The following is a 15,187-nucleotide window of genomic DNA, read 5'->3' as shown; positions in this document are numbered from 1 at the left end:
TACACTTTTGGAAAATTATTACTAAATGTCACTAGATGCATTTGAACAAAAACAAATGTTCTTCCTGTTTGAGCTACAAAATAAACTGTCTGAATGAAGAATACAAGATACTTGTAGGTGCCCAGTTAGAAGGGAAGCTAAACAGAAACACAAAAGGGATAGAAGCTAGTTTAACATACCTTTTGACTTAGTTTTATTTTGAGGCTTATGCAACATGAGGTGTATACAACGTAGCTGTCTATAATTAGCAGATCAAAAGAGGTAATTTTGGGGGGTCACTCCCAGTTATATGTTCTCATTAACTTTCATAACTTAAAACTCAACTTTAAAATTTCAGTTTCTCCACTACTTCAATAAAGCACAATTTTGGACACCAATTCAAAAGCAGTAAGCCAACCTAAATACATTGCTATATTGCCTCTTTTCTTCCTCACACATTGGTGATGCTCTGGGCAAACCAGTTCAGGGAGCTCAGCCAGCAGAAACAATATGTTTTATTTTTCCTGATGGGTTTACTTCTGCTAGCTTAGCTTCCTTGTACCAGCTCATTGGAAGATTAGACAGAAGTCAAAGCTATTGCAATGGAGAGAGAGGATATACACACCTAGACATGAGACACAAATTGTGGGAGCACCAAGTTACACTGGCTTAAGTTTTTGTGGAACCACAGCCTTTTTGTATAGCCGTGTCCCACTGGAAAGATTTGACTGGTATAGACACAGGGGAAACACACACAGTGATGGGGATCTTGAAGAGTGCTGTGGATACTAACTTCTTTAGAGAAACGTTTTTCACTGCTGGAATTTTATCTACATTTCCACAAGTTATGCAGATATCGTTGTGATTTACCTGCAAATAAACAATCTTCTGAAACACATCTTCTCGCATGCTCATCTCCACATCAAAATTAGAAAGCTTTTTGTCAGCTTCTGTACTTGCTAAGCGTACCTCTTTGTCAGGTGAGACATGCTGGGGAAAATCCAACATGCTTCTTTCCACTGTTTAAATAAAAGGCAATGAACACTTATACAAAAGGCTATAAATGCTTTAAGGATAAGGAACTTCCCCCCTTCTGATATTTATAGAAGACATAAGAAACAACCTGACACTTCAGATCAGGCTTGAAGCAAATAAAGTGATTACAGATAATATAAAAATGAACAGGTGAAAGGACAAAACCGCACACCATTATAACAAATAAACATTTTACAGACACTATGTATTACCCAAGCCTAATTATCTCATCTTCTTAATTCTACAAAATCAACTGAAAGGTGTATAAATAGAATACATAATTTTTGAAAGATGAACCATTAGTAATTGAAGACTGCCATTGTTTCATGGCTGGCACAGATGCTTCCATGTTAGCATTTAAAGTGAAAAGCTCTGAATCTTTCAAAGAGGCCCATGTGTCCTGAAGTTATCTTTACATTGTTATGAGAACGGTGTCAAATCCCCATCTTCTCTTCTGTGTTTAAGGAGAACCAATAAAGCAAAGATAGAAGATGCTGTCTATGTATTCTGAACTTCTAGAGATCAGAAGCTGAGTAATGCTACTTTTTTAGAATACACTTCTGTGATCAAGTAAATCCTTGCTTATTAAAGGAATATTGCATCTTATAATGACATTGAATAGAAATGCTAAAATAGAAATGAATCGTCATGACTTAGTTGAGTTAACTTAATTAAAACCCAATTATAATTTCACTCCCCTCCACCTTCCCAAAAGCACATTTTAGAGAAACAACATTTCTAGGATGATTTAGAGCTTTGTAATTTCATGCAATCTGAAGTTGGTTTATCAAACCCTGAGATACTCTCAGCCCTTCAGATACCTTTGGAAGGCAAACATGGGCATATGTTTCTTCTTAAAGTCCATAGGAAACTGCCCCCCAAACGCCCCGCTCCTGTCCTCATGCCAAGATGTTTCAAAATGATGAAGTGGGTTTTGGCAGCTTCCAAGTGAAATGTAAGGCCTGTGTCTTTTCAGATAATACACTTCTCTTACTGGGGGAGGTCTGTCATGTACATGTGAAAAGGACACACAGGCCTTAAAGATCCAAGGTTTTAATGGAAGTCTTGCTGTGGTAATACATCCTTATCATATGCCATGGGCTGTTTCACAGGTAAGTCATGCTAATTTCACATACAGCTTTGAAGATTAGCATTAAAAGCTTACATATGACCCACTACTGCAATAACACATAAAGAAAAAAAGTACATCTTGGTAGATGCAAGTCTTGGTGGCTATGCTGAGAGGCCGATGGCCGCTATTTGCTGAATCAAACATAGATTTTCCTTCTAATTTAATTTAAACCAGAGTTTTACACCTTGGTGAAAAGGCTTACAATAATTATACCAAATACATTGGTATAATTAAAACTGAATCTGACAGGAAGCTGTCTGAGTGAAGATTACTCAGTCTTTCTGCCAGTATCAATTCCAGTCAATTCACTGGATGTGCCTAAACTGTAATTCTAAGTATGTGAAAGCCAGACTAATATTACAGTACAATCACTTGAGCTGCAGGCTGCTCTTTATTGCTAGGCAAAGACTTTGTTCCAAGCCACGCTGGCTGTTTTCAGCGCTTCTATTGCTACTGCAGATTTTTTTAGAGGATTTAAGAGAACTTGACATTTTATTACACTGACTACTTTTTGAGGATCATGCAGTCACCATCTGATAGGTTTTCCAAAACAGAGCTACCCAAGACACACTTTTATTTTTCTTATCTCCTCTGACTGACAATTATTAACAAATTAACTGAATGACCTGTGTTTGACCATTAAACTCCAGCCATGTATTGGTAGGTCTTGATAATTCATCCAGAACAATCTAGATATGACTGCATGACCAATACCTCTCCCTGGATTCTTCAAGGCCTTGAAGGCCATAATATAAAAGTGAGCAAGTAAAGCAGTCTTCCCCCATTCTCAACCCTCACATTTTCTCCAGTAGGAGCTTATCAACCTTTCCGTTGTTCCATTTGACTTGCTTGTCTCAGATTCTGCAGCGTCTGAAAAAAACACTGCGTATCAGGTTTGTACACACCACAGATTCTGTAGTCTACACTGTTGCACACTGTGCCCTAGCGGTTGTACACAGCTGGAAAAGAAAAATGTAACTGTGTGGAGCTTCACATGCAAAAAGAAAATAGGTGACCAATGCAGTTCTCTGGATGCGTCAAAGCAGTCAACAGCACAGTTTTGCTAATCCTTGTTTTTGTCTCTAGAATAAAGCAGCAGGACTTTGTAGCTGATCATGTTATATATTGCTGAGAGGTCCTGAAAGGTTATTATGACCAGAGGACCCTTGAGAGGTCCCTACACATTCTACATGAGAACTGCATGGATCAGAACTGCAAGCAAAAACTATCTTTTCTCAATGTTTCTTTAAGTGCAGATGAAATGCCCTATAGAAAGAATCACAGAAAGCGTACACTAACCTGCATATTCCACCTCTATATCTGCCAAGGCCCGTACAGTATTTTCATGTGTTACTTCTGCAATATCAAGCATCCCGACACTGTCATATACATGCTTTGTCTTCCTGATTAGTTCTTCTGTTCTTGTTCTAATTTGCTCTGGTGACAGGTCCCATCTCAAAAGGTTTTGGCCTGCTGCTATGTATGAAGAAGCCTTGAGCTGGCTAGTAATTTCTGCTCCTAATGTCATTGTCAACACAAGCCGTGGCCCAACGGACCTGAAAGTATAAAAATTATCTTTGCATAGCAATTTTCTAGTTCAAGAGGTAGTTTACAGTAAACATTAAAAAAAAAAAAGGCAAGAGACCTTTAATTACAGAATATTTTTAGAAGCAAGAACAAAGTCCTTTTTAGAGCCATAACTTGTTCAGCAGGACCATACACAGCCGTTACCCTTATCAATTAAGTCTATTTAAATAAATCAGATGTCTGTCTTGTACCTTTTCTATCTAGAGGATGACCAAGTCTGGACAGGGATAAAAACTTTGGTATTGACAAAACCAGACAGTAAGACTCACAGTTACTGAAACTCTACAGAAACAGACAGTATTTGCATTTTTGAAATAAGGAATAAAACCGACAGTGATTTCTAGATTATTAAGAACAAGAACTGCAAAGATGCACAAAACAAGACACACAAAAAAGTCATGTTCATTGTAACAAATAGTTTTATATTCATACAGGATGTTTACCACACAATCAGCCATGGGAGGAAAACTTCTAATTGTTACTTACCTGAAAATGTATTCCTTTAATTGTTGTGGATTTTAAACAGACAGTTTCACACTATTGTCAGAAGAGGTACGTAATTTTACTGTAATTTATGTACTATTAATCCTGATTATATAAATCAACTATATTTCAGCTTTAGCTAGCAGAAGAGTTTACATATGTAACTGATCTTACCCAATCAATGGCTGCCTTTTCACTAATCTTTTTGACATTATTAAAAAAAAAGAAAAAAGAGAGAGACTTGGAGCCATGAGGGCTTCAGAAATACAGGCTTCTACCCTCCCACCCCAACAAATGAGCACTCAACTTGGTTGTATAAAGGAGAAGGATACAGACTCAGGTAACTGACTGAAGTGGGGCTAATAGAAACCCACACAGTCAACAAGATGTCCACCTGGTCACTACATTAATAGCTCAGTTATATATGAAGTAGTTGCTGAGGCAGATAATTTGATAGTAATTAAAAGACAGCTGGCATTCAAGCAGTAAAGCTTGCTGCAATGTTTAGTATCATAGGAAGATCATATGAGCATCATAGGAGGATCTCTGGTTGGCAGAGACTTACTATCTGCCTCCCTATTTCAGTCACATAATCTAAAAAAAAAAAAATAAAAAAAAAAATCACATGTTGTTATGGTAATAATGACAAAATTTTCAACCATAACTAAAGAGATACAAGAACACACACAGAGCTTGCCACTAAAAGGGATGTTTACTTCACACTATTGTATACCAAATACCTTTTTCTCTAACGCTAGCCACTGTACTTGTACTAATTTTATTGCAAAACCAGTCTGGTATGTGCATAAGTGCTCAGATAGGTTTTGGCATACAATGCAGGGAGCACGCACAAAAGGATAGGCAATTTTAGCCTGAAGGAAGAACAAAGCAGAAGAGTGAAATGCCAACAATCCAAAGAGAGCTGCACACAGGACTTCTGTTTGAAGGTAAGACTTTTTGTTAAAAGGCTTACTCATCTATAGGAGGAATTCTGTAGAAATAACCTAGCCAAAACTATTTTTATGCAAGACAAAAATGAAAGACAACATTTCAGAGAATCATAGAATGGTTTGGGTTGGAAGGGACCTTAAAGATCATCAAGTTCCAACCCCCCTGCCACGGGGAGGGACACCTTCCACTAGACCAGGTTGCTCAAAGCCCCATCCAACCTGGCCTTGAACACTTCCAAGGATGAGGCATCCACAACTTCTCTGGGCAACCTGTTCCAGTGCCTCACCACCCTCACAGTAAAGAACTTCTGCCTGATATCTAATCTAAATCTACCCTCTTCCAGTTTGAAGCCATTACCCCTTGTCCTATCAGCACATGCCCTTGTAAAAAGTCCCTCTCCAGCTTTCTTGTAGGCCCCCTTTAGGTACTGGAAGGCTGCTATAAGGTCTCCCTGGAGCCTTCTCTTCTCCAGGCTGAACAACCCCAACTCTCTCAGCCTGTCTTCACAGGAGAGGTGCTCCAGCCCTCTGATCATCTTCACGGCCCTCATCTGGACTCACTTGAACAGGTCCTGTCTTTTCCTGTACTGAGGACTTGAGCTGGACGCAGTGCTCCAGGTGGAGTCTCATGAGAGCAGGGTTGAGGGGCAGAATCACCTCCCTCGACCTGCTGGTCGTGCTTCTTTTGATGCAGCCCAGTATACGGGTGGCATTTCCATCTACACTTTACATTGAGAATTTTTTTTTCCTTGCTACCACAGTTTCTTCAAATCCTCCCAAACCAGTGTGGGAGAGAGGTTTACTTTTCCCTTCTACTGGCTTACAGAAACATCAATGTCCAGCAAATTGATGATTTAACTCAAAATGAATCCTGAATAAAGAATATTCCTTCCACCTCTGTTCTGCCTCTCTGATACCAACTCAGTTCTGACATTAATGCCTTAGTAGCTTCTCCATTGGACTACTGAAACTTCGAATCTCAATTAGAAGTTTATGATAAATGAAGCTGCTTTCATGAAAGCAAAATGTTAAGTATTAGCTTTCTGAGAATGCATGTTTCCCACCTCCCAAAACCACTGAATCCTACCCTGAATCTACAAATCCTTTAAAGAACAGTACTTCATTAAGTCACAAACAGCTTCCCACTGGACTGCCCTATGTCTAGTTTTTCCACACATTGCTAGCATAGCTCTTGTACAACCTCATGGGAGCTGAAGGGGAACCTCCTCAAAAAGAGGTTCAAGGCTCTGAACTCTACACCCCACCCCTCCCCAAGAACATAAAAAAGAATATGAAATGTGCCAAATTAAGGTACAAATAAAAGTAAAATAGAATCAAAGGAAAAAAAACAGCCTGAACAACATAAAAGCTGACAACTATGCTAAAGTGCAGGCTATGAAGCAGATACCTCTTTTTTAAAGGGAACCTACAGCTTTCTGTCATTCATTACCTTGACCTAGACATGCAGAAGACACAGCCCTGTCACTGACCAACTACATATTGTCAGAAACAAACACTAAAACACTCAAAGCACCAACAGATTATATTAATTTAAGCCTGTCCAACAAGTTTAAGCAGTAATTAAAGTTGAACTGATTTCATGAACTTGAATGTAGGCTCCCCAATTACCGCAGAGCACTACTTTTAAATACCACAAAAAGACACCACCTGATTTTCTTAGTATGTTGGCTAGTTGCATTGAGGAATACACACACAAATTTGACAGTTGCATAAATGATTGCCATAAATGCCAGCAAGTTGTTGTCTATCTGTTAGAGACAGGAAAACACAGAACTGTCTGGTTTTGAAATGCTGATACTTGTATCCTCCTGCTGATACAAGGAAGCAGTCATTTATGTAGATTAACAAAGGCACTACAAACTCAGAAAGACCTGCAAGTCTTTCTAATTGCCCAAACAAAGGTGGGCCTTCAAAACCCATAATGTAACATTTCACATAAAACCAATCACTACATGCAATTCTTCAATTAACCACTTACTGATATGTGTTGTTACCTTGCCACCAGTCAATCAGATTGTACTTAGGGCCTATGTAACTAACATCAGATTAATAAAAGACAACGTACAAGCACAAGTGAAATCTTGGCAATTTATTTCATGGCTTAGTATTTCATATTGTTTCTCTACATAAAACTTTAAATAAATAAATTCCCCAAACTCCATGTATCATACTGCAATAAAATTGGTAATTTACTAACTATTAACAATGCCAAAATTAAAGATTAAATAGACTATAAAGAAACAAGAAGGAAGAGTATAGCTAAGATAGTATGACTGTTTAAAAAATGCCCTGCAACTACTCTTGACATGTTATTAGAGGGAAAATATTAAAGTAAATTGTATCACTGTGGGAAACTTCAACTTCCCAGATATAAACTGGAAAAGGCGTCCAACTGGCCTCTGTTGGCAACTTGCGCTTACCTTTTTCTTGGGTGAGTCCTATAGCATCTAATAATGTCAGTGGAATGACATATGGGGCAGACTGAAATATATTATGCATTTGTGCACTGCTTCATCCATCTAGAAGTTCAGTAGGAAAGGCACACAAGGTTTGGTTTGGACTTTCAGCTACAACAGAGTATTAGAGAAGCAGCTGTTCTTACAAATTATGGTATTAATCTGCCAATCCCCAAAGCAGTAAGAATGATAATTTCTACCAAAAGCAGTGTAAGTTTAGTAACAACTTAAAGCTTAGTAGCTACTTCTAAAAGAGGATTTTTAAGAAAAAAACAAAGCTTCCAAGTTACAGACTACAATTGTTGTTATTTTTGCTAGAATGCCAGGTAATTTATTTTACCAACAAATCTGCAGTTTGATTACTTGCTGCTTCTGGAAAATATAAATTTGATTTGATTTTAGAAAGGAGAAGGACCTTTACAATACTCTGTTACAGCAATAGAGTGGCCAATATAACTGCTGCAAAGACAAAGAAAGCAATTGAATTTACAGACTGATTTTTAACTTGTGCAGTATTTTAAACGTATTAAACATTTATGTAAGCCTGGTTTTGTTTAGAAACATTTTCCGTGACTGGTACACACCAAGCAACCCTTTGTTGGCGTGTTCCATTGACGGTACTAAAAAAAAATAAGAAACCCACAATTATGAAGCAGAAGCAGCAAAGGGCAATAGCAGCTTTAGAAAATACAAAAACCTGCAAGCTTGTCCACAGTCTGGTCCTAGTACTGATAATCACTTTATAATACAGTCAAGATTTAAGCCTGCTGTCTCATTTAACTGATTACATATTGATAGCTATGACTCCATCCAAGACTCTTTAATGGTACTTCCAGTTTGCAAATTAATCTTCACCTAAACAGTATTAGTTACAATGACAAGTATAATTTTACAGAATAAAGTGTATTAACAAGTGTATTTCTGGAAAATATATATACAGACCAGTTTACTGTACTTGCTAATAGATCTGACAGTTCCATGTAGCCACACAAAAATTGGAGTATATCAGCTTCGTGTAGGATGGAAAACTATATTCGCTGCTGACAAAAGAACGGGGATAACAGCTTCAGGGGTAAAGTGGGAGCCAAGATTTTAAAAAAGAATATAGAGAGAAAGACAGAGAGGGGCGGCATCTCAAATTCAGGTAACTTAGTCATCTTCTAGTTTTTTAATACTCTAAGGGCAAATAAATACAATCTTTTCTTGCTGTACCTTACATATACTTTAGGGGACATTCCTATGGATATAAGCAAGAGCAGATTTGCAAATCACGATGAACACAATGAACAACTTTTTCAATCAGTAATTTACTGTATAAATCTTTGTAAAAGCTGCCAATTTAAAATTAATAACAACAATAAGACCATTTTGGTCTTTCTATTTTTTGAAACAGCAGATCTGAGTTAAACAACACTTCGTAGTCTTACAGGCTGCAGGAGAAGCAGGGCTGCCTGCTGGAAGCCAGCAAGACCATATTCATCAGGTAGCCGTAATCAACACTCACAGCGTCCCAGTGTTTTGACTCCACCTAGTGGCCTTGTTAAAAAAAACAAACAAACAACAACAACAAACCCCCCCAAACTAGACATGTCCCATTAAGGCAATATAAAAACTGGCAGTTTGCCTCTGGACAATTATTTAGTACTTGAATAATATGCCATATGTTGGCATCTCTCTGAAAGTAAGACTCAAGTGCTACCAAACATATATAAATGATAGCAGACAAGCACGGTTTAACCAAAGCTTTAAAACAGTAAAGCCTCATATGGAATGGATTACTTTTTTTTTTCTTTATATGAAGAAGTTAAAAAGCATTTCAGAAACAAACCACAATGAGTATTCAGCAGCATCTAACAATGTAAGATACACTGCAGTCAGTCTCTGTTCTCAGGATGGATTTTAAGACAGAAATTTTATAGACTAAAGTCTTTGTGCTACTTAGAGATCCTTAATTCTTGCTTGAGTTTTAAATATATCTCCATATTGTTTCACTTTTGACTCACAGTTCCAGACAAGAAGTAATTGTATATTTTATAGTAAAGCAAGGACAAAATCAAGCAAAGTAAGCAGAGGACTGAGTAACCCAAAGCAAAAACATGAATGGGAGGAAAAAAAAAAAAAATCCAAGACAGAACAAGCAAAGTACAGTTAAACAGCTCAAAGCTAATCACAGGGCAGCATTACTCCGACTGAGCCAAAGAAATGAGACTATAGCCCCACAATATAAGTTATCACTTTTTCCTGCTGGACAAACACATCTGAAGTCTTTGTTACACTTCGCTTCTCAGTCCTTTCATCTGTTTGGCTCTTGACAGTGTATGGAACAGTGAATACATGCCTCGAATTCCTCGGCCATTTTCCTTAGAAAAGTGTTTGGCACAGACAGCTCTCACTATAGCAAGATGATAGCATGTTTAGTACTTCCTATTTAAAGCTCCATAACTGCCATTAGAAACTGTTTTTTTTCTCAAGATGCATTTGAAGGAATAGCAGAAAATCTAGTGCCTTTTAACACTAAACCATTAATTTTGTCACTACATCTTTCAGAAAAAAGGATTCTCTGCAACTTAGATACTTAGATACTCTTTTAGCTCTTCAGATCAATGTGAGCAAGTAAAAAAAGCTACAAGTTATACAAACATTTTAAAATCTTTATTGATACATACATTACCCTCAGTGCTTCTTTTATGACCTTACTATCTGGCAACCAATGTCTACTGGTTTCTCTGATAGAATTAACATCAACAGCAAAGTAATTGAAAAAGGCACTCTGTGGCAACTAACACAAATCCAGACCTTAAATAGGAACTCATACATGTGCATAACATGTTACAATTTACTTACATCCTCTCCCCTTTCCCCCAGGCCCTTCCAACTTTAAACAAAAGGAATTTGGAAACTGGTCTGATTGACATTCATAAGAGGAGGTGATTTCCTCCACACAGTAATCTGGAGTGGAACACATTGAAGGGTCAGGGTACTGTTTCTGCAGAGTGTCTGATCTCTAAAATTATGGTATCCATGGTTCTAGGAAAAAAACCACCCAAACAACCAAGCAAACCCAAACCAAACCCCAAAATTACTAGGGCTGCTAAACTAGGCTTCAAACCCATTCTGTGAACTGAATCCATTCTGTGTCACAGAAAACCTCCATCACAGCACAACTTGCTTGGAGGATCTTAGGAAGAAGTTGAGAGATTTTTCAACATTTGCACACAGACTGTAAGTGTACTACACTGAACTTATTGCAGGAGGTGCTCATTAAGGTTATCTTGCTGTTTGGTTCTACCATCAGGTGAACCATGGAAACACAGTGGAAAAAATACTGCTTTTAAGGCCCTACAGTGCTCTCAGGTGCTGCTGCATAAGCATCTATCATATGTCTATCATGCCAGCAATATAAACAGCAGATAAAGTGCAAACACCACACACTATGACTGCCAGGATAGTTCAGTACTTGAAAGCAGTAAGCTAATGCATGAAAAACAGCTTGTTGACTCCAACTAAAAAAGAAGGGGTACTGCAGGCCAGAGAAAACTATTGAGGAGGGCCTGTAAACACAAAAGGTTTCTTTGATATACACCCGCAGTTAATCAGTTCAGCTTGCACCATTGAAATACTCTTTGATTTCCTACTGAATCTTAAGTTTCATACAGTCAAAGTGATGAGAAATGTTCTTTGCCATCACTAGTTAGTTAGTTGGAAAACTATGCTTTCATGGCAGATGATGACCTAATCTCTCTCACTTGCACCATTTTAAGTCACTGTTCTTCTTGGGAAAAGTGTGTTATAGCATGCTGTGATTGTTTCAATGCTTGTAAAATCCCAAACAGCGCTCTGTGCTACAGTGTGCCTGCTCAACACCACAAACTAGGCAAGCAAATGAAGCCTGCTTTCTGCTCTGGCTTTTGAGTGAATAGTGACTTAACAACACTTGAGTCCTTCCCAGGCTGGTTCCAGTCTACATGAAAGATTGTTCCAGCATGATGAGTATGGCCAAGAACTTCACTCATTTAACACTCTACAGCAGAAATAAAGTGTCTCTGTTAAAGACAGAACTCTTAGAGAAGGCATGATGAACACACACACACACACACAATCGTATTTTGGTCAGAGACAAGTGTAATTCCACCCATCCTCACCTTGCCTCCCTAATCTAATTACATATAACATGTACCGGAAAAGACTCTCCTCTACAGATGGAAATCTAGACTCACAAATCTATTTGAATTTTTTGAAGAAGTCACAATAGACAGAGATCAGTTAATATAATCTCTTTGATTTCCAAAGACTGCTGACCAAAAGGTCCTAAAGAGACCATGCTGCTGTATGATGAGAAGGGAGATTCTATTACGGATAAATGGTTAAAAGCTAGGAAATAAACAGAAATGGCTGCTCACTTTTCTGAATGCAACTAGGTGACCAGTGGAGCCCTGCAGGGTTCCATGCTGTGTTCTGTATTCTTTCACATATTTATACCTCATCTACAAGAAGGTGGTATTAATGAAGTGACAAAATTTACTGATGATAATGTAGTGTACTAAACACGGCCACAAAGAGATGTGAAGAATGTCACAACACTGAGTAAAGTTTAAAGCCACTAACAAGGTGAATTTCAGTCTTAATAAATGTGAAGTGACACACACTTCTGACTTTTTATACACAGTGATGAGCTGTGAGTTGATCTAACCATTCTGGAGACATAACAGTTTAACAAAAACATCAGCCAAAAAGCAGCTGAAAAGAAGGAAACGATAGGATTTAGTAAAGGTGGAGCAGAGAACAAGACACAAAGATCCATTATACCACTCCGTAATGAAGCACACACATACTACGTGCAGGTCTGATCTTCCCAACGCTTATAAACTCTCTCATCTTCTGTTTTCCCAGCTGCCAAAACATTTTCCTGTTCCATCAAGTCATCATGAGTTAGTAACAATCAGCTGCAGTGAGCAATGGACTCCATTCAAAGAACAACTAACTAGACCGGATTCTTCATACTGGACACCCCCTGCCAAAAAAGGGGGGGAAAAAAAAAGGCAGAACAGAAGAAGTACTCCAGAGATTTATGCAATCATGAAGAGGACGGACAGAATCAACAGGGATCATTTTTTCCCCTGTCGCCTCCAACATAACTCAGGAGGAGATCAAACACAGTTATAGGAGGCAGTTTCAATATAAAAAAGGTACTACTGGACAAATTTTTGTACAAGATCATGGGACAACTGTTTTTTGTGTTGGGAAGTCCTCAATTCCTAGACTGTTCTGAAAATATAGTACTGAACGTTCATCCTATCTTACATGCTTTCTGAGGTACCTGACCCTGGCTCCTGTAAAAGAAATTACAGGCTTTTGAACTAAACCAAACCATTTAAAAGAATTTTTTCCAAGCAAGGCATTTTTTTCCTTTATAGAGAGAATGATAGAACAGGTATGTCCTCAAAAGACATTAATTGTACTGCTTAGTGTGGTCCAGCTGGTGCTCCATGGGTCAAATTCAGTCCACAAAATGCTTCTGAGCCTGACATCTTTGTCTCAGCCAGTCCAGGCAACAATTCTCTTCTGCAAACTGCAATAGACAAATTGTTCTTCTGGAGCCTGCTGTCGTTAGATAGGTGGCAGCTGTTGCTTTTGACCACAGGAAATAATTGCTGCTGCAGTACACAGAGGAGGTTGTGCAGACCACAGAGCACAGGGAAAGGGAAAAATGTTCCAAGTGTACTGTCTGGCCCTTGCCATTGGTGAGATGTTGGACCTGATAGTCTAATGAAAGCATACGCACACACTATGGTGATAAGCACGAAATAAGAAAGTGACTATAAAAGTTCTTCCTGTTTCTTTGCCTCCCAATGTCATTCTTCCTCCTGCCTCTTTCCCCTAGCTGCAGTTTCTTGCTAGTTCACCTCCTCATCGAGAGAAAAGCCAGTGTTCCGTGTTTCTTTCCAGTGATGGAAATCTAAAATTAGATCTTACATACAAATTCTAGTTTTTCCAGAGTCCATGTACATATATTTTCCTATGAAAAACCTGATTTTGAAGATTTTCAGAGAAAGACTCCAGAATTCAAGAATCCTAGAGAATTATTTCAGGACACTGAAATTATTTAAATCATTGTGTCTATTTCTGTTCAGATTTTTTTTCTATTTCTATCAATATTCTCAAAAAGCAAAGAGACTACTGCGCTTGCTTAATTGATCTGCTTCTCAGTCTGCCTTTTTCCATGCATTTTATTGAACTAAATATTAATCTTCGAATCTTCTGTATTCCAATAGGAAAAGTATTTAATTGGAAATAGTCTCTCTCCCAAAAGCTGCCTATCTTAACCAAACAAATCAAACCCTTAATGTAGTTTTATTCAACGTAAGGCATGATACTTCAAACTTGCTAAGAACTGTCATTTTTATCTCATGTTAAGATGCCCTTGGGAAAAAATAGAAGCTGAGAATCTTTCCTATTCAACATTTCTGTGACCAACTGATTAACTTTTGAAAATTAGAGGTCACTATTAGGCATTCAAGATCACTCTTTTTTGTGAAACAATTATTTGGGCACACTCAAATGATAACTGGAAAAAAAAAAATCACAATTAACAAAGTGCAGCAATCATTCCCCACTGTACTTACAACAAGTGATGAAAAAAAATTTAAATTAATACCCAACACTTTATTATTACTTAAGAATGAGGTATCTTCAGTTTCCAAATACAACTTGCAAACAAAGATAGGCCTTTAAACTTTTTTCTAAAGAAAAAAAACCTTCCATCCTTCTTTTCGTTTCCTTCTTTTTGTTGGAGAAATCTATAGGACAAACAAGGACAATCAACACAAAACATGGAGAACAGTGAAAATCACTACACAAAAAGAATGCAAATGCATATTGGGGAAAAAAAAAAATAGTTGTGCACTTGATTCGATAACAGTAAATTTGCCAGTTCATTTACAACAGCAGGAGCCTGATGAAAAGAATTTATTCTGGATCTTATTTTCTAACTGCTAGTACCCCTCAATCCCAATTTGACCTGAACAAAGGCTGTGAAATAGAACAAAAATGGTAAGGTTTATGCAGTAGAGCACACAACTGTCATTTCTCAAAAGTCCACAAGAGGTAACCAGCTTCTTCATTCTACACTCAAATTCAGCTCCATTCTCATTACCACAACGTATTTACATTGTGACCCTCCTACTATTTCCGCATTTCCTATTAAATCTGGTCTTTTGCTTCTGTTCTTCTGCCCTCTCAATTTCTGCAGTGATGGTCATTCGCCTAGTCCATCTGGAAGTGCCTACAAGCCTTCTTCCACACTGGTTTTCTGGGTCCATTTGGAGCTAGTATTTATTACAGACAGAATAATTAACCCCGTATTTTAAAACCCTTCGATAACACAGTTGTACCTATCTCACCCCTCATATAATGTGAAATAACGGCACACCTTTCTATAAAGCTATTAAAAACAGATTGCCCGGTCTCGCTTCACACACACCTTGCCGCAGAGCCCCACTGCTGTAGCCCTAGCCCTCACTCTATTGTTTTCCTGCCCATTTATC

The 15,187-nt window shown here is 38.0% G+C and overlaps 1 protein-coding gene across 4 annotated transcripts in view; it reads right to left on the bottom strand.

The window, feature by feature from the left end:
- The window catches only part of NLN (neurolysin), a 43,573-nt gene that overhangs the window by 27,709 nt on the left and 677 nt on the right, over positions 1 to 15,187 (bottom strand). For 2 of the 4 annotated variants that reach the window (XM_069776572.1, XM_069776573.1), the window contains exons 1-3: positions 12,479 to 12,611; positions 3,446 to 3,702; positions 850 to 998 (exon numbers count right to left, since the gene is read on the bottom strand). In XM_069776572.1, the coding sequence (XP_069632673.1) occupies positions 850 to 998; positions 3,446 to 3,702; positions 12,479 to 12,558 (486 nt within the window). In that variant the 5' untranslated portion in view covers positions 12,559 to 12,611. Of the gene's footprint in view, positions 1 to 849; positions 999 to 3,445; positions 3,703 to 12,478; positions 12,612 to 15,187 lie in introns of those variants that run through there. The other 2 variants (XM_069776570.1, XM_069776571.1) reach the window with 2 other exon arrangements.

The sequence above is a fragment of the Haliaeetus albicilla genome, chromosome Z (assembly GCF_947461875.1).
Source record: "Haliaeetus albicilla chromosome Z, bHalAlb1.1, whole genome shotgun sequence".
NCBI classification, from domain to species: Eukaryota; Metazoa; Chordata; class Aves; order Accipitriformes; family Accipitridae; genus Haliaeetus; species Haliaeetus albicilla.
This window is presented reverse-complemented; position numbering and strand designations above follow the sequence as displayed.